This window comes from Pyrus communis, chromosome 14 (genome assembly GCF_041283825.1).
Source record: "Pyrus communis isolate YQ-2024b chromosome 14, ASM4128382v1, whole genome shotgun sequence".
NCBI lineage: Eukaryota > Viridiplantae > Streptophyta > Magnoliopsida > Rosales > Rosaceae > Pyrus > Pyrus communis.
The window spans coordinates 12,369,659-12,390,363 of record NC_142578.1 but is presented as its reverse complement, the minus strand read 5'-3'; the positions used below and the strand labels follow the sequence as shown (position 1 = coordinate 12,390,363).

The window sequence follows — 20,705 nt, the reverse complement described above, 5'->3', positions numbered from 1 at the left end:
AACATAATCTCACTATAATTTACACAATCATACATGTGCTAATAATGTTCACAACACTCCCCCTTGATTGTGTAAATACTCAAGCTGATATCACACCAGATTCAACAAAGATAGTTGTTGAAGTCATCTCGTCTGCACTGATAGAGTAACATGCTAGTCTCAAACAAGAAACTTCCATATGGAAATAAGTCTCAAAAAACCCGGCTATGTTAAACCCAATATTGTACAAAAATCCATAGTATAAGGAAAATGGTGAGTTGAATGCAAAGTCAGTTTAAACGTCTACTGGATGTACATAAGGGTATAACTAGCTTAGTATGGGTTTCTCGTTAAAACCTAATTAGGTAGCATAAACTTAAAGGAAAAAATGCTCCTAATAATAAGGAAGAAGATTACATTAAAGTCTAGTGACTTTGATTCAAGATACTTTCCTTGAGTTTGACATAATTCTAAAGAGAACTAACCATGTTGCAAATCAGAAAGTTTATGCATACCTCGAACAAGCTTCTGGAAAGTAGACTTCGGCAGTGACTTTAGATGTATCTTTTCTTGATTAAGGTATTAGAAAGAATCACCTCTATCCAGAGAAAGAGAAATGTTCATTTAGATAGACAGAGATTTTGTTCGAATAAGCTCGACAACAACTTTCAGCCTGAAGCACTCACGCTTAGCTTCATGTAAGGTAAGAATTTCAGCATGGTTCGATAAAGTCACAACTACGGTCTATTTGGTTGACCTCTAACATATTGCGGTATCTTCAACGGTAAAGATGTAATCACATTTGAGAACGTGCTTTGTGTGGGTCAGACAAGTAATCTGCGTTTGCATAACCAACAAGGAGAGCATTGACTCGGTGACTAAAGGGCGCGTCGTTACTCAAGGAAGCATATATATGAGTAGAACATGTTGATATTGTTGCAGCGAAAACGACAGCTTGCTGCTGGTGTAAATTATAGAAACCAAAACACAACTAAATAGAAATTAAAGACGAACAAAAGACACCATAATTTTGTCGGAAAAAAACCCTTTGATGTGAAAGGAAAAGCCACAAGACAAAGTCTGAAATACTTCCACTATTGAAAATGGGATTACAAGCACTAATCTCTCTGAAAATTTAGAGGTTGAATGACTCAATAACGCATACACACTCTTGGATGAACTCACTATTTTTCTGTTTTGTTTCTCTTTGTGGAAAAGCTACAGGCTAAAATATATAAATATTAATAATCAAGTCCCGTCTAGAAAACCATGGAAGGGGATAGACAAAGCAATTAATATTGGGGATGCTTTACATTTACTCAGTTCTTGAAATTGGAAAAACCTTTCTTTGTCCAAGGATATTTCTTCTTAGATAGCTGTGTATTAAAGATGGATATTTAATTTCATGACAAGGGAATTCTAACAATCTCCCCCTTCTTGACTAATGTTGAAGAAACACAAACCTCTTGTTGTTGTGCAATGCTCATGTTTCCCATTAGGAAGAGCCTTCGTCAACATATCAGACTTGTTGTCATTGGTATGGACTTTGTCCAACTGTAACAATTTTTTCTTAAGCACATCTCAAATCCAATGATACCTAAGATCAATATGTTTAGACTTGTAGTGAAAGCTTGGATTCTTATTGAGATGGATGCCACTTTGATTGTCACAATAGATGACAAATGTTTTCTAGTGTAGACCAAGTTCTTTGAAATATCTCTTCAACCACAACATCTCCTTGCAATATTCTGTAATGACAATGTACTCTGCCTTCGTAGTAGACAACGTCACACATTTTTGGAATTTAGATTGCGAAGACACTGCTCCCTCTACAAAAGTGAATAAATAGCCCGAAGTTAATCTTTTCGTGTCTTTGTCTCCTGCCAAATCTGTATCAGTGAAGCTTTTGAGAACAAGCTTATACTTCCAAAACACAAACATAACTTTGAAGTACCTCTAAGGTACCTTAGAATCCATTTGACTGCTACCCAATGCTTCTACCTAGGATTTGCAACAAACCCGCTCACCACTAATACCACATGCAAGATATGGCTTAGTACAAACCATTGCATACATTAAACTCTTTACGGCTGAAGCATAGGGAATTTTCTTCACTTTTTCATTCTCTTCCTTTGTTGAAGGGCTTTAATAGTAACTGAGCTTGAAGTGAGCAGCAAATGGACAGCTTACAACTTGTTTAAGTATGGGCCATTCTTCTTCTTGACTCTCTTCTATATTAGAATCTGTCGGTGCATTCTCTTGGCTATCATGATCATCATCTGTAACTTTTGGTTTAGCTCCCCCATCAACATCGTGAGATGCAACATGAAAAATTGGATCAAAATCAATCAGACTATCAAAATAAGGCTGATCACATTTTTCATTCGTCACAAAATGTTCAATTGTTTAGTCTTCAAAGAAAATCACATCTTGACTTTGAACCACTTTCTTTCTTATAGGATCCCATGATCCGTAGCCAAATTTTTCATCTCTATAACACAAGAATACACATTGCTTGGCCTTGCCATGAAGCTTTGATATCTCTTTCTTAGGTATATGCATAGATACTCTACAACCGAATGTTTGAAAGTGTCCGTATGAGACATATTTCTTAGTCCATACCTTATCTGGAATATCTCCATTTAAGGGTGATGAAGGACACAAATTAATCAAATAACACGGTGCTCTCATCTCTCCCCCCAAAAATTTTGGGCAATTTCCCATTAGACAACAAACATCTTATTTTTTTCCACAATGGTGTGATTCATCCTTTCCGCAACACCATTGTGTTGTGGAGTTCTCAGAATAGATTCCTTATATCTAATGCCATGAATTTTACAATACTCATCAAATGGCCGCAACTACTCACCGCCATTATCGGTGCGAATGCATTTTAGTTCACTCATGTCTCACTTTCCACCATTGCATGAAAGCTTTGAAATGTTGATAGCACCTGGTCTTTTGTTTTTAAAGTATATGCCCAAACTTTTCTTAAATGATCATTTATAAAAGTGACAAAATAAGAAGCACCAACCAAGGATTTAACTTTCAATGGGCCACATACCTCCAAACAAAACCTATCTAAAATATTTGATTTTCTTTCATGATTTCTTTGAAAAGAAACTTTATGCTACTTGCCAATTCAACAATGAATGCAACTGTTTATGTGCGTACCTTTAATTTCAGGGAGGATTTCTCTCTTTGCAAGAATATGCATGCAAACCCTTCTCACTCATATGTCCCAATTGCTTGTGCCATAGATCGATCGAAGCATCATTTTTCATTGCTTTCATCTCCCCCTTCCATAGTTGAGCATGGGTTATGTATAAAGTGCAACATTTTCTTTTCTTACAATTACAAGGGATCCCTTTTTGATCTTTCATCTCCCATTTGAAAACTTATTCTTGTATCCGACATCATCCAACTTTCTAACAGAAATTAAATTTAGGTGTAAGTCTGGCACATATCTAACCTCCTTGAGCATGAGTTTGGTGCTCTGATCAGTTTCTAGAATCACTTCACCGATCCCTGCAATTTTTAACATATCCTTATTTCCCATCTTCACTAAGCCATCACTAGTTTTATATGATGAAAAGAATGCCTTGTTCGAAGTAGCATGAAAAAAGGCTCCAGAGTCTACTGTCCAACTGGTATCTTCATAAGACATATTCAAGCATGATCTTTCATACTCTGAGAGAATAATAATATCACTGTCTAAGGATATAGAAGGAATATCTTTCTCTTCTTGTTTTTCTTCATTCTTCTTCTCTTTCTTGAGTTTTCTGCCTTCTCTTCTGTAGTGACCTTTTAGACCACAATAATGACATACCATGTCCTTTCATGGCTTTGATTTGTTTCTCAACCTCCCATAAGACTGAGGATAAGCGCTTCTATTTTTATTCTTCCCCCTCTTTTCTACAACCAAAGCTTTTGAGTAGGAAGAATTTATGGATTTTCTTCTCATTTTTTCATTCAACAAAAGTGACTTGTTTCATTGGGAGGACTCTATCTGGAGTAGAGTTGATGATAAAAATGGCCAAGGTTTCTCAACTGTCTAGTAGAGAACTGAAAGTAGGAGAGCTTGTAACACATATTCATTGAAGATAACTGATTGACGATGTTTTGCATCTCGTTCAAGTTTTCATTAACGTAGTTGCCTTCTTTGAGCTTTAAATTGACAAGTCTTTTCCTAAAAAAAAAACTTTTTTGCCCGTTGTCTTTCTTTCATATAAGCTTTCAAGCTTCTTCCATAACAAAAGTGCATTGCTCTCCTTCAAAATGTGATGATACACATTATCATCAAGCCATTGCTTCATAACTCTAATGGTTCTTCGGTTTTGTTTCTTCCATTCCTCATCGGACATTTTTTTGGGTTTGTCACCTTCAATTGGACTGAACGTATCCTTGCAATACAGTAAGCCCACCATTTTTGACTTCCAAATAATGTAGTTTCCTCCATTTAGGCTCACCATTCGACTTGTGTTGATATCCATGATCTACAAAGCAACTTGGCTCTGATGCCAATTGTTGAAATTGCTGCAGCAAAAACAGCAGCTTCCTGCTAGTGTAAATCATAGAAAGCAAAACACAACTAAACAAAAATTAAAGACGAACAAAGGACACCATAATTTTGTGGAAAAAAAAACCCCTCCAATGTGAAAGGAAAAACCACATGACAAAGTCTGCAATACTTCCACTATCGGAAATGGGATTACAAGCACTAATCTCTCTAAAACTTTAGAGGATGCTTGACTCAAGAGCGCACACACACTCTTGGATGAACTCAATACTTTTTTGTTTTGTCTCTCTCTCTCTCTCTATATGGAAAAGCTACTGGCTAAAACACATAAATATTCATAATCAACTCCCTTCTAGAAAACTACAGAAGGGGATAGACAAAGTAATTAATATTAGGGCTACTTTACATTTACTCAGTTCTCGAAATTGGATAAAACCGTTCTTTATCCCATGATATTTATTCTTAGACAGCTTTGCATTAAAGATGGATATTTAATTCCACGACGAGGGAATTCTAATAGACAAGTCTAAATCCGTTGTACCTTTGAGGTAGTGAAAGTTGTCTTTAACACCAGTCCAGTGTCTGCATGTAGGCGTGTTGCTATATCTTGCTGAATGAATAACATCGAAAGAGATGTCTAATCTAGTGTATTGAGTTAAGTACGATAAAGTGACAATTGCATCGAGGTATGGAACTTTAAGCTCCAATACCTCTTCCTCATCGCCTTTAGGACATAAAGGATCTTGTTTTGCATCTAGAATTGGTACGGCCATATGAGAATTTGAAGGCTTCGCTTTATCCTCGTTAAAGCGACGCAACACCTTCTTGGTGTAGTTTGATTGATGAACAAGAATATCATATGAACAATGCTCGATCTCCAGGCCAACACAGTATAGAGTATTCTCGATATCTTTCTTCTCAAATTCCGTCTTAAGGTGCGTGATAGTTTTCTCAAGCTCTTTCAGAGTCCCACTGAGATTCATGTCATCGACATAAACTGCAACGATCATAAAATTGGAATGTGACTTCCTAAGAAACACACATGGGAATAGTTTATTATTCACATAACTCTGACTAATCAAATACTTGCTCAGACGGTTGTACCACATCCGTCTGGATTGTTTCAATCTGTAGAGTGAACGCCTAAATCTAATCAAAAGGGTGTTTCGTAGTAGAACTATTTGATTGAGTCAATGTAAGTCATTTAAGATTTCATGTAGATTTTCGTATCAAGATCCCTATAAAGATATGCGGTTACCATGTCCATGAGCTGCGTATTTAGTTTTTCGAAGAAAATTACAAAACTGATAATAGTGCAGGAACCAAATTTGCGCATATCCGTGGACGGAAGCGAAATCAAGTTGGACTTGTGTGCCCTTAATCTCCAGCGAGGAGAGATGGGGTTGATTTGTTTGTTGGGGGGGGGGGGGGGGGGTGGGGGGTGGTTGAATACGAATAGGATTGCTTACATATCTCCATGAAGGAGAATCAAATTGCAGGTGTAGTTCTAAGAAATAATGGTGTCATGTGCAGTAAATCGTGAACCATCCTTGATGAATAGCCTATGGTGAGATTTTAAGGAGATGAATTCTCCATGGAGATGTCTACGTGTAGACGGCGGCGTATGAGAGAAAAGTCTCGCTTAGAGAGAATATGCGAATATTATACAAATCATATATAATATTGATGTGCGACATAGTGCATCAATAATAAAACACCCAATGTTAGGTGAATCAATATTGTGTTTTAGGTAATGCACATATTTTATAAATCCTACACCACTGTCTCAGTATAATATATCATAGTATTAAAAAAAATGAACAAACGACGTGTATCATATATGTGAGCTAGTGTCATTTTGATGCTGACAAACGAGTACATATATATATATATATATCATGTTCTTGTGGTGATCGAATTGTGCGACTGAGAACAAGAGTACATATGTTAACCAATGACAACAGTTATCGATTAGTCCACGCCTTCAAATGGACTACAATGACTATTTGCCCTATGTAATCAATTATTTATCCATGAGCATTCTATTTGTCCTTTTATGTAAATAATACACTTTTTAAGTCAAATAATAATTACATTAAAAGTCTAACCATATATATTCTCAACCCATAGGGGCATTATTTCTTTTTTCCTTCAATTTTCCCCATGAATTTATTCATCTTTCCCAATTGGTACGTAGCATGTAACGTATCAACGCATGGAAAGGCCAAAAAAGGACTAATCAGTAACACAATTGGAAACGTCTGATCTCAAAACAATTTTTTGTCTGGTCCCAATCTATTATATATATGTAACCTCCTCCAACACCATCACCTTTCACCTAGGTCTTTCCACCAATCATTTTTCTTGTAACACACGACAGATTTCCGGATCCCTCAAAGCTAATCTGTTTGTGATCATTGGGCTTATTTAGTTGGCTATAAATTTTGGTGACGGTTGACGTTTATTTTAATTTCTCTTGAACTTTTTGTTGTGTCTGTGTGAACTGTGGCTAAGCTTAAAGTCTACGTTATGGGAGATCAGGAGGAGCACAAAAGGGCTGAGGGTGAAACTCCCTCTGTGTCCGCAATACCGCCAACAGCAGAAGAAGTCCCGGCGGTTGTTAAGAACGAAGGAGAAAATCATGCCACTGAAGACAAGAGTGTGATCCCAATTCCTGAAGAGACGGCATCTCCTCCTCCTGCTGCTCCTGCTGCAGCAGCTGTCAAAGGTGCACACTCCCCTCTATATCTTTCTCTCTATTTCTGAGCTTTTTAGATAATTATTGTGACATGAAGCCAGACGTACAAAATATAAAATATCTTCACTTTTACGGGTATTTTTCTTGATCGGTGACGTAACTAGACTAAAGTAATTTGTTGGAGTCACAAAATATTTTTCATATTAGAATTGGGTGGATCAACATTTTGTGCTTATAGAAGATATCAATAAAGAGGAATGTTTTGCCTCAAGAAAAAAATAATAATAATAAAGATGAATGTTAGCAAGTGATATTGATCTTAGTTCGATAGATAAATCATTTTTGCTTATGTCAAAAAGTAAGAATTCATAAACTTATGTACAAATATGAAATTATTTATTAATCTTAAACCCTAAGCACTCCCACTACTTAGTTTTTTTTTTTTATTAGTTTTTTTTTTTTTTTTTTTTTTTTTTTGAAATTTTCATGGGAGAAAGGCAATCTAGAAATTATAAAACCTTCACCATTTTCTACCTTCTCACTTTATATATATATAGAAGATAATCAATTTGCGGATATTCATATTTTGCTCATATTCCTCAACTATCATGTGGAATTTGTTTAACATTCTTAGAGATTGCAGACCCCGCAGTAAAGAAAGGTGTAGGGAGTTCAACTGACAGAGGTATATATGTCTATCATTTGTTTGTTTCTTTGAATCATTTTCTGTACATCCCTCAGTTGCAAGAGATATATATATATATATATATATATATATATATGTACGTATGTATGTATGTATATTAAAAACTCATCATTTTCTCGTTTTTTTTTTTTTCCAGATGTATTGTTTGCAAAAATTGAAATGGAGAAAAGGCTGGCCTTAATTAAAGCATGGGAAGAAAGTGAGAAGACAAAAGCAGAGAACAAGTAAGTGGTCATGTATAACTTGATTTATAAAATAAATTTATAAAAACATGAAAAGTGTTGATCCTTCAAAATAATTATTATTTATAATGCTTGATTAAAGCATTTGAAGTATTCCAACGTTTTCAACGATTGACAGGGCATGCAGAAGGATGTCAATAGTAGAATTATGGGAAAACAACAAGAGAACCAATGTAGAGGCAGAACTCAGAAAAATTGAGGTAAAATTCTCGAACCTTGGTTGCAAAAATAAATGCTTATTAACCACCTGAGCTACAAGGTCTTTACAGTTCTCTTAAATTCCTTCAAGTATGCTTGCAGCTATTTGATCCATATGATTACATTAGAACCTATTTTGGATACTTGATCAAAGTGTTTTTCCAACCAATCTGCGTAGGAAAAATATGAAAAAAAGAAGGCAGGGTATGCTGAGAAAATGAAGAACAAAGTTGCTGAAATACATAAAACAGGAGAAGAAAGGAAAGCTATCATTGAAGCCAAGAAAAAAGAGCAATCCCTGAAGGTGGAGGAGACAGCTGCGAAGTTTCGTTCGACTGGAAATACACCAAAGAAATTGCTGTTGTGGTGCTGCGTCTGTCAGCATTCTGCAGTCAAATAATGAATCAACCACCAAAACAAAGGGAGGGGCTTGCTTTCAAATTTGGTTAATTTTGTTGGTTTTTTTATTTGTAGTGCTGCACAGTTTTTTCAATAAGTGGAAAATCAAACACATGCAGAACATTTATAGTTTACTATTCTTCTATTTTGACTAATCTACTAAGAAAAATAGCAAGTTTTGAAAGGGCAAACCTTTTAGAAACAAACGATGGGGACAGAGTGGAGGTATATTTGAAATTTCTGCCCTCCCTCCAAGCCACTTGTCTTATTGAGCCCTGTACTTCCATAAATCCAGTTGAAAGTTGGGCTTGTCTTCATCAAAGGTTTTCTGAACTTAACAAAGCCCAAACGTGAAGCTTCCTCAACTGCAAAATCCCAGGTCCAACAAGGGCTGTGAGAGTGGTAGTACTTACCTAAGTTGCCTTATCAAAGCAAACTTAACAAATCAACTCCATTGTGCATGAACAAACAAGAATACCTAAAGATGGCCTATTGAGTGCTACGTCAAAATAATGTCGACAGTATTTGACTAGTAATGGATATATCGTGGGTATTTAATTTTGTGATTTATAACTGACTAGGCTCCATATAAGTATAATGAGGCAAATAGAGATTCCTTACTTAAGGTTGTACGTAAATTGTCGACAATTATTATTATTATTATTTTGACAAACAATAGAAAAATCTACACTAAATTCATCTAAATTATAGAGAGAGAGAGAGAGAGATTCAAACACAGTACCTTGAATACATGAGCAAACACTCTTAACCAGCTGAATGACATATAACTTGCAAATGTCTAAAAATTATAAATGGCAAGGACCGAACTATATTGACTCCAAATGAAAGTAGTGCAGAGGAAAACTAAACCCTTAAACAAAATCATTTCTCTCAACCCACCAATTAATAATTCAAATCATGAACACTGTTATGAAATTGACGATATGTGAGCAGTGAAATAAAGTAAATAAGACACAATATTTACGAGGTTCGGCAAGTGTGCCTAAGCCCTCTGGACAATAGTAGTACTTTCTTTAATTATCTGAAATAATATAAGTACAAAGTAACTCTCACTATTTTCTCTCTTCTCTTTAGCCTGACTCACTAGTATTTTCTTCTGCATTTCTCTTCTTTCTTTCCTTTCATTCTATCTCTTCTTTTATTTCTTTCTTCTTTTCCTCTTTTCTTTCCTTTCCTCTGTATGTTTCTCACCTCACTCTTTCCCTTATTCTTCAATTTTTTATAGGCAAAAGTTAGGACTTAACAAACCCAACATATGAGTTATTTTAATACATTAATGGGAACCAAAGTCATCAAGTGAATAGTAAACTTTAATCATCTTTCAAAGTCTTTATTCATACTACTGTTTCAATGGGCATTCACACTGGTTTTTTCACTTTCCCTTGGATGCCCATAGGTCTTTGATTAACTATCTCATTAAAACTTCTCATGAGATGAATGGATGGTTTGAAGGAAACAAAAAAAATAAAAATAAAAAATAAAAATTTGCTCACATTGCTGATGTCGCATACTTTTAGACAAGGTTCTAAAAAATGCTGATGTCGCATACTTTTAGACAAGGTTCTAAAAAATGCTGATGTCGCATACTTTTAGACAAGGTTCTAAAAAATACTAGGCGCTAGTCAGGCAACCGGCTGGGGCCTAGCGCTTAGGTGGCTAGGTGGGCACCTAGGCAGATTTAAGTAAATTTCTTGTATATCCTATAAATAAGTGCCTATTAACACTTAAAAAAATATTACATGTATGGAATCCATGGATAAGATAATAAAAGAATGATAAAATGCTAGAAGTAGTGTCTCCAACAAGTCCAAAATTTAAAAGCACATTAAGCATATATGTCATGTAACCATAGTGAGGAGTATACCCAACAAGTTCACAATTTTAAAACCACCTAAAATGCAAAATAAGAAGAATAAGGAACTATTGAAATATGAGAGACTTGCAAAGTTTCAAAGTTAGGCATCAAACTCTTCTTCTCCATATCCCTCCAAGATTCTCTCTGTGTCGGATTCAAACTCAAACTTCTTCATCATCTTCTTCTTCTTCTTTTGTGTCCTCGTCCAATACAAAATCTTCTTCATGAAGTTCTCTTACTCCAACATTTTTAGAACTCCTCGTAGGCTCTAGGGAACTACCCATCTTCGACGTCTCTCCAATTCCTGAACCAAGCTCAAGTTCTTCATCACAACCCTCCACAATCCATCCTTGCACCATACTAGTTTCACTTGCTAGTAGTATGTCCACTTTCTTCTCCTTCTCTTTTTTCTTCTTATTCATGATCTTTACATTGAATTGGACATGGACTAAATTATTTAATCTTATTGTATATAGTTTATTCCTTTTCTTTGTATGTATACCTTCAAATGTGCTCCAATTTCTCTCACAATTGGATGAACATGTAGTCAATGAGAGAATCTTTATAGCCATCTTTTGCAAATTAGGTATACCATTTCCATAATTATACCACCATGCAACTAATGAAGAAAAAAACACACAATTAGTAATGAAAATTTAGTAAAGTCAAATTTAATATATATAAAAATAAGCTTATGAGAAGATTCATACCCGGATTATAGTTGTTATCACGCTCAACGCATCCCATCTCGGCCAAATGTCTTCCAAATCCACCTTCTTTTTCTCTATACTTGTGCATCTCAACATTTATCACTTGGTTTTGAACCTTATAGATATCAGGGAAGGACTTCTCAATACAAGTAAAAATCCCCTCTATGACAATTAGATCATGTTGTATGCTTTGATCTTTGAAGAAGTAATAAGGGTTTAAGAGGTAGCCCGCCAAATGTAATGGACTATCAATAATTTGGAGAATTGGTTGATAGTTGGCCTCATTGCTTAAGAACGTCTCTAATCTCCATCTTTGCTTTTTGTATCTCTCCATATGAAAACCCCATTGATGGCTTTTTATCCCCATCCACAATTCGAAGTACCTTAACAAAGGTTCAAACACTTTTAAGCAAAGTGAGACCCCATTCCAAAAATGTGCATTTAATACGGTAGCATATGCCATTTTTCCCCTTGTAGTCTTAGAATGCTTGCATTGCTCCCATTCATCAGTAGCAACCATAACCTTCAAATCTTTTTTCTTATCACTCAAGCTTTGCAATGTGAGGAAAGAAGTTGCAAATCTAGTGACTCCGGGCTTCACTATGTCTTTTTTCTTGGTATGCTTCCTCATCAATGCCAAAGTTTTATGAGTGCGTAAATGAATATAGTGAAAGCCTTTGCCATGTCAATAATTCCTTTGAACCTAGGGAGATTACCAATCCCTTGAAGCATGAGATTCAAAGTGTGAGTGGCACATGATGTCCAAATCATGTTTGGCCTCTTTTTCTTCATCACGTTGGCCGCAACTATATTGTTGGAAGAATTATCGATCACCACTTGAATTACATTTTGAGGCCCATTTTCTTCAACACACTTGTGAACATATTCAAAAATGTACTCCCTGGTGTGTGCTTCACTAGAGTATTCCTTAAAAGAAAGAAATATGGTGCCTTCCTTGCAATTGATGCACAAATTCATAATGCTTCTTCTTTTTCGATTGCTCCAAGCATCGATCATGATCGAGCAACCATTCAAAGCCCACTTTTCTTCATGCCTCTTGAGTGACTTTTTTTACTCTTTCTACCTCTTCCTTCAATAATGGCTCCCTTAATTTGTATTGGCTTGGAGGTAGGTAACCGGGCCAAATTGACCAACCGCTTCCATCAAACGCTTAAAGCGATCATTATCAATAGCATGGAAATGAATACGGACTTTGTACACCCATCGAGCCACATATTGATCCACTTGATGTGCTCTTTCCTTCCAAATTGCATCATAAATGTTTTGTTGCCGCGTCTTCTTGCTTCCATCACTAGAAGAATCAGGATTGATGGCACATGCAAACCTATAAATAGGTCCAAGAGTGCGCGACCTTTTCCTTGAGCTTGACCGAACAACTTCAATGTCTTCTTCTTCTTCTTATATTTGTTGAAGTTGCACCTCTTCCCTCACTTCCTCATTATGTTTATTCCTGTGTTTCTTCTTATTATTGGCTTCTTCTAATGTGGCTCTACATTTGGCTTTATCCTCATTCGAAGACTTTGTGCACACCACCACATTTCCCCTTATGTTGGCTATATGTTGTTTCAATCTATATACTCCACCACTAGTGTTTTTGTTGCATAACTTGCATTTCACCTTATCTGAGTTTGTAGGATCTGCTAAGATTTCATATTCCCATCCCACATCATCCGAAGTACGCTTCAACAAATTTTCTATTTGGGAGGAAGACGACATTGCATTAGATGCTTCGGAAGATGCAGCACTGGTCATCACACAAGAAAACATTCATGCATTGCATCTAAAACAATCAATAATATAGTCATCACAATTCACACATAATAACAATTTTATTTTGCGGTGTACTATCCACACACCCCATTTTACCTCTCACACACCCCTTGTTAATTTATGTCCGTTGATCTTCTTCAATTCATCTGATCCGACGGCCGAAAATTAGAAGGGTGTGTGAGAAGTAAAAAAAGGTGTGTGGATATCACACCCCTTTTATTTTATAGCATATACATTCAATCTGTGCAAAGCCAAAACATATATTAATTTATAATTATATACACACACAATCAATCTTTGCAATCTAAAAAATTTCAATATGTACTAAGGTTTATATATTAATTATTACTATATACACACGCAACACAATAATCAAATGGCAACAAATAGGCAGAGGGTAGACGGTGCAAAGTTTAGACAGACAGGCAATGGTGCATTTAGGTTCATCACTTCAACGTTTTCCAAATTATTTTAGAAGACAAAACAGCCAAAAACTCAATGCTCAAATTGAAATTTTCTTTCCTACATTTTCTGAACGACCATGTCAACCAAACACAAAAAGAACAACAATATCCACCATTCCTAATATTCTCCAGCTTCCTCACATATCGTCAAATTTTCAGTTTAATGTATATCAATATATACAAAATTTCAATTGAATCCACCTTTCCCAATATTCTCCAATAATTGAGTCCACCTTTCCTGATATACAAAATTTCAATCTATGCAATCTGACAATCTGTGCAAAATATCAACATTTATTATATACGTATATACAAAGTATCGATATAATTAATTATATAAGCAATATGCAACAGACGGCAATGCAATTTTCTAATTTGTGCAGTTCTACATTGAACGATTTGTAAGATAATGGAGTCATGAACTCCTACTTCTATCTACATTTTAGTATTCAGTCACATGTATGCAAAAAAAAAAATGATACTTGAAGCTATCCATTAAGTTGAAAATCCTAATCAAATTCGAATCAAAACAGCAAATAAACCACCTTATAATATGAAATCCCATAAATTTCCATCTGTGAATTGACGAATATGTGAATTGACGAATATGCCCCTAGAAGTGAGATTGTTGACTTTCGTTGGCCGTCATTTCATGATGCGTACGAGCTACTATTTTTTTGTAGTGTGACAACTCCTCTGTGACAACTACCACCGTGCTCTAACAACTCCCACGAGCTACACTACCAATCATCATGTCTCTCTCTTGTCACTCTCCCTCATCTTAAACGTCTATTCCTGCCACTTCCTCTGTGCTCACGGCACAAAAATACTGAAACCACCACTGAAGTCAATTTTCCCAGTGAACTCTCGCTGATGCCGAACTGAGTAAGCCTCAGAACATTCTAAACCCTTTCCTTTCCACCCTCATGGTTGATGTTGATCAAGTTTATGAATTTTGGACGACGAAATTGCATAGAGACAATAAGGAGACTTTTCCCCAGATTTTGACATAAAAGCCCGACTTGTAAGCTTTTCTCGGCCACTTTCTAGCCACGGCAGGACCGAATGCTGGTATATTTCTCTTCTTCTCCTCTTAAACTTCATTTTAGTAAGTAAAGTGTGAAAAATGGTTGAGTTTTGAAGCTAACCAGAGTCGTGGAAGTTTCTCAACCAAATTCCCAGTTTTTGGTGGTTACATCGGTGACCAGAAAAAAAAAAAAAAAAAAAAAAAGAAAAAAAAGAAAAGATCCAAATTCGGATTTGTGGACCAAATCCAACCAGGATCTACGAGATCGACCCAAGTCCATATCAGAAATTTGAGGGAATATTCCAAGACAATATTCTGTTAACTCCCAGTTAACTTTAACAGAATATTCCGTTAAAGTTAAATGTTGACCATTAGTTGACTTTTTTGAAATTTTCTCGAAAACCCTTCTAGATTAATTTGAACGTCCTGAGTATGTTTTTAACATCCATTTAGTAAAATTTGAAGGATTTAATGTAGTTGACCGACTCGATGTCTCTATTGAATTTTTAGGGTTAACTGTTGACTTTTTCGTTGACTTTCTACAAAATTTGTCAACGTATTTGGACACTTTGATTCAAATCCGCGCTCCACTTTCCCAAATTCAATTGTTTTAGTTGAGTTTTACTAATGGGTTCCAATATTATGCTTAGGTGCAATTACTATCGGAAACTCATGCTTTCCCAGCTCGAACATCTGTGAGTAGATCTTTTATTTTATATAGTATTTATTCTTATTGAGTTTCCATATAGGGACACTTTGGATGCAGTTCCTAACTATCAATATCCTTTGACTGAATCTTTATCGGTTTTCACCTTTTTATCGAAATCCCTAAAATTGATGTGATAATGTACTTCTATGTAGGCTACTATATTTTTTAAATTAAAAATTGAAATCTATAGTTGTTTGTATTAATGGGATTTTAAATAAAAAAACTCATAATTTGTGGATTAAAGTTATTAAAATATAAATTATACTCTCCAATATATGTGTATGTATATAAACATGGGTACATTCATCAAAATTAACAAATGTACCAAAATATGGGTACATTCTTCAAAACTACACAATAAATAATAGATATTAGGCTTAATAACATTAGTAAATTTCTTTGATTAAACTTGATATGGATACATTCTCAAATCAAGAAAAAGAATGTACCCATATAAATTTAAAAATGGATTAGAAAAAAAATTGAATAGATTTTATATATAAAAAAAAGAGTACATTTTACTATAACAAATTGGTATATTTAAGAATGGATACATTTTAAGATTAAAAAGATGAAAAACTACATGAATGGATACATATAAGATTAAAAAATTGGAAACCTTTTTATAAAAAATTAAGGGGTACAAACTTATTCTAATTTTTTTGTTATTTTGGAAATGTTTTGAATTGAAAAGTAGTTAGGAGAAATCATACATATATATGTGTGTGTGTGCGCGCGCGAGTGTGTGTACACACACTATAAAAAGGAAAAGACCCACTCACCTGGAGTTCACGCTACAACTCCCTAGCATGAATATCAAGGAGTCTCGAACGATCGATGCCTAGAATAATTATCAAATCACGTCTTAGAATTCTTATTGATAGCACGCATAACTTACATAAAACACATCCCCAAGGACGTCCTAGATTGATTTGAAACCCATTGACCAAAAGCGAATTGTCGGTCAAAGGTCGACAGTAGGGTCCACAAGCCTACGTAACTTGATTCGGAAGATCCGTACCTCAGATTTCTGATCCGTAACTTCCCAATAGTTTCAATAAGCTTCTAAAACAACATCCTAAAGTTTTGGAATAATCCAATGGTTGGATCTCTGCCAATTGCTAAAATTAAGTGGCAACCGATGTTTTATTTTACGAAAGTACAAATTCAATTCAGGAAGATCCGTATGTCAGATTCCCGATCCATAAGTTCCTATTGTTCTCAAATATTACATACTATAATGTATTAAGGTTTGATGACGATCCAACGGTCGGATCGTCGATTCATATAAGGATCAAGTGGCGGTCTCTATCAAAACTATTTTCAAACTATGAGATTTCATCAATTGGACTTGACATATATAATTGGGGTATCAAATTTAGCCTAGGAAGATCAGGGGGTGCCTCGATCCACATGCCACCGCCACGCGCCGCCGTATGTGGTGGTTGGTCGCCCCGACTCGCCTGAAAATTCAAATATTTCCAAAAATTCTCAAATTTTATAGGATGAAGATCTCAACAAGTAGAGAAAGTTTCATACCTGCGACCAAGTCCAATTTTCCCAAGGAAATCCCCAATTTAGCTCAAACCCACCAGAAACCTTAAGGTGGGTGTTCTTCAAGTGTCCTTCCTCGGTGTTCTAACGCCCTTACCACTGATTGGGTTTTGTTCCTGGGTCCAAGGGAAGTTGATTAAGGGTGGTGGTGGGTGGTGCAACTCGCCGAAATGGAGGAATCGCCGTCGAGCACCTCTGGTGCTCCGATAAAGTTCTACACGAAATAAGACCTAAAACCCTTTGATCTTGGGCGGAAATGGTAGATGAAAGGTTGCAGGTGATGGATGGGTGTAGTTCACCTGAAAAAATGGGTGGAGGTGGCCGAAAATCACTTCGAGTTAAACTCGGTTGCTGCGCGGGTGTACAGGTTGAAGGGAAAGTTGTGAGCTTTCTTTCCCTTTCTTGATTGCTCCCACTTTCCTCCCTCATTTCTGATTGGTCTATTACTCTTTTAATTTGATTGATCCCTTCAACAACACATACCTGATTGGGCCGAAACCAAGCCTCTAATTGGTTTTCATTCCCACATGGTGGGAGTTTCATTAATTCAAAACCTATACTTTAGTAAAACGATTTCAAATGTCTGTAACTATACAGTTATAATCCAGACTCGCAAACGGCTTTCGCCTATCCATTCATGGCGATGATTACTACGCAAATACTCCAAAAGGATGACTCAAGCATCTCTCTAAACAATTGTCAACGGAAGTCAAAATCCTTGCCTCTTGGGCATTTTCGTCAATTCACGCTTTAAAAATTTATAAAATGTAAAATTAGGGATGGGTTGCCACAATCTACCCACCTTAAAAAATTTCGTCCCTGAAATTTAAAATCATTTGTTAAACAAATGTAGTAAAAAGGCAGCAGAAAAATAAATATGTAAAGAAGGTATCAAGTTAGAGCGGTTGCATAAAAGAGAATGCCATTCTATCACGATCAAAGTGGAGTGATTCCTCTTTCATACCTCCAAACTTAAACTTTCCTTCTCCTTCATTACAATACCAAAATATAATATTTTTATAAAAACACAGGGTAAGAAATAGACGTATAAAAGCATGACGTCCAAATACATATATGTAATAACATAGAAATAGTTGCATTGAAATCAAAATTGAGCATAGAAAATTTTACCTACGCACTTATAGCGTCATGTACTCCAAAGGTATGTACATAGTATCTTTGGGTCAAGCCCAAACAATAAATAGGTAATATATAATAAATAAATAAATAATTATACTAACGTAAACGGACCTATCTATCCACTTGCTTAACGAATCCAACAAATAAGTTCTCAATATTATGGGCTACAGCCCGCGATACCGCCAACTCTTTGTTGTCACGTTAAACAAGCAAATAATTCCCGAGGGTGCAATATTAGCATCATGTCCCCATTGGGAAATACACATACATCGCCAACAATATAATATTTTCTATAACATAATCTCAATCAATCAAATACCTATTCGCAATACTCTTCTGACAAACGTGTTTCGTGCGTAAAATCTCTATACCAAGGCTCAAACAATACCATAGCTAAACCAGAAATGTGACCGCAGTTACACATATCTCTAACAAAGGTAAGTGCCTATCATAATTGGCTAAAACTATAAAATATTCAAAAGCAATATGTCCTCTAAGGTCCGAATAGTTCATTTGGACTAGCCATTAGTCTAAGGGTAAAAAATGTGATACTAGACACAAACTCAGTACTCATAACCTTCAAAAAGGCTTCCAAAGACTGAGAAATAAGACGCATGTCACAGAGAGATGCAATCATGATATGCACACCGAGTAGTCAAATAATGTAGTTCACGATGTCCTAGCAAGCAGCTTTATATTGAATTTCCCTCTCGAATTTAGCAAAACTACGCCAAGAAGAACAATCAAGAATTTGAGGCTCAAACAAGTCCAACAAATCTAGAATACAAGGTAATTGAAATTAATGTATGACATCTCTCTACAACACTAGCTTCTGGAACATTCAATTACCAATGGTTAAGATTCATTTGGCAGAGTATTTGCTGGGTGATTGAGAAATTAATAATCATGACTAAACTTCAAAGTCTGAGAGAAATTCTCCTAGACAGTCTGTCTGCTCCAGAAGCTATACAAAATCCAGTAGGGTAAACATGTATTCAAGGTTGACTGAAATGCCTTTTGGCACAAAGATGTAACTATGGAATCATAGTTAAAGTAGATGTCGATCGAAACATCAAAAAAATCCGATAAATTTATGGATAAGCAATTTACCAAGAGACCTAAAATGTTGTTCATCTGGACCAACAGAACTGAGTTAACTTGACAATTCAATCTATAACCATCAAAACTTCATCATAATCTCCACATGTAAAAGATACCTCGTATCGAGAGTGCACAATGATATTTCCCAACTCCATTCAGATATAGAAAGTGATTATAACTATTCGAACGATTTCTTGTTGATTTGTAAGTAACGTCAAAATTGATACTCTTGCATCCTAATTAGAATGGAATAGGACAAGCTAAGGATATTCAAGGGTAGATATGTCTTTTGATGCGGTAGACAATAATTACGTTTACACAATGGGGATGATACATGATTGTGTAATCATAGACGTAGATTTAGTTCTTCCACTATCGCTTTCAGAAATTTAACCTATTTCAAATGAAGATGTATTCAAGAAGTCTAAGGTTGATAAAGGTTTAGATATGTTTCTCCACAGAGAAGTGTCATTTGGTTTTCAAATAAAGATGATAATTGTTGGCTCTAGGTCATGAATATAATGGTTCATTTTGAACGGTTCTACACGTTGAAGAAATATAAGAAATAGGGTTTAAACGGTTTTTAATCGTCACTCGATGGAGTTGCTAAAATCTAGGTACGATCCTAAGATTCAGTCTTTTGCCTTCACAGATAACTTTGAGGTTCCCAAGATAAAGTGTTTAATCCCTAGTTGGATAAATTCCTAATTGGTAAACTTTGTAACTAAGTTTCTCAATGATGTTAGAAACGTTCAATATGAAGTAAGGAAAATTGGTGTAATACTAGGAAGTAGGTCGATGATGTACTTCACTTCAAAATTTGGTGATATTTTGGAATATGATGCTAAAGGTATACGTCCTTGAAACGCACCATGCTACTTCTTTTCTTTATGACACCTACTAATAGGTCTTCATGGCTTTCTCGATACTCAACTTGCTATTGCAGCGTTAAATTAACTCGTACTTCAATTCTAATGCTTGTGGATGGAAGTGACCACAAGGATGGATGGTTGAGAATGTTCTGGTTACCTAGGTGGGTAAAACAACTAACACAACTGCGAGTTTACTGTCATTCTAAAAGGCTTGTTCCTAATTTTTCAAGATTTAGTTTCTTCGGCTTATGTAGTCACTGTTAATCAATCTATCAGTCACGCCGCTAATTAACGCACATATGATATTTTTGATGTTGTTCGTTACCTTGAAACTGTGAACCGGTGTTCTTGCATAAAGGTATCACTCCCAAATACTAGCATGTGTCCAATATCAGAAATCACACCACCTGAATACTGGTTGATAGCTTCTGGATATCGGACAATATCGTCAATTAGTAGCGCCACCATAGGTTGATTATAGGTTAAAGCTCACTTGGGTGGATGGTTTCAGATGATTGATAAGGGATTGGTCCGATGAGGTAGTTTTAGTAATTCTAGGGAAGATACTTACTACTTCGGAGATTTCTACTAATTGTAGGTATAACAACTTGTACTTTGATGTCTATACTCATCGAAATGACGAGTACAACAACAAAAAATATTTTGGGAAGTAGTATTGGTTAGAGTGTTCTAAAGTCGAAAAAATAGAATTTTCTACTA

At 35.6% G+C, this 20,705-nt stretch overlaps 1 protein-coding gene and 1 pseudogene across 1 annotated transcript; one reads left to right on the top strand and one right to left on the bottom strand.

The window, feature by feature from the left end:
* The first annotated feature begins 8,061 nt into the window (after nucleotides 1-8,061).
* Nucleotides 8,062-8,742, top strand: LOC137712033 (remorin-like). Its single transcript, XM_068451181.2, has 3 exons — nucleotides 8,062-8,126; nucleotides 8,263-8,344; nucleotides 8,521-8,742. The coding sequence occupies exons 1-3, from the start codon at nucleotides 8,062-8,064 to the stop codon at nucleotides 8,740-8,742; spliced, it is 369 nt and encodes a 122-aa protein (XP_068307282.2).
* A 1,975-nt stretch (nucleotides 8,743-10,717) lies between these two features.
* Nucleotides 10,718-20,453, bottom strand: LOC137712218 (uncharacterized; annotated as a pseudogene).
* Nucleotides 20,454-20,705: the final 252 nt, after the last annotated feature.

Bases quoted from the DNA above. Each gene is read 5' to 3' on its own strand.
- LOC137712033 (XM_068451181.2), top strand. From the start codon at position 8,062: ATGGAGAAAAGGCTGGCCTTAATTAAAGCATGGGAAGAAAGTGAGAAG. The intron at 8,127-8,262 runs GTAAGTGGTCAT...AACGATTGACAG, and splicing joins AAGACAAAAGCAGAGAACAA to GGCATGCAGAAGGATGTCAA. The intron at 8,345-8,520 runs GTAAAATTCTCG...CAATCTGCGTAG, and splicing joins CAGAACTCAGAAAAATTGAG to GAAAAATATGAAAAAAAGAA.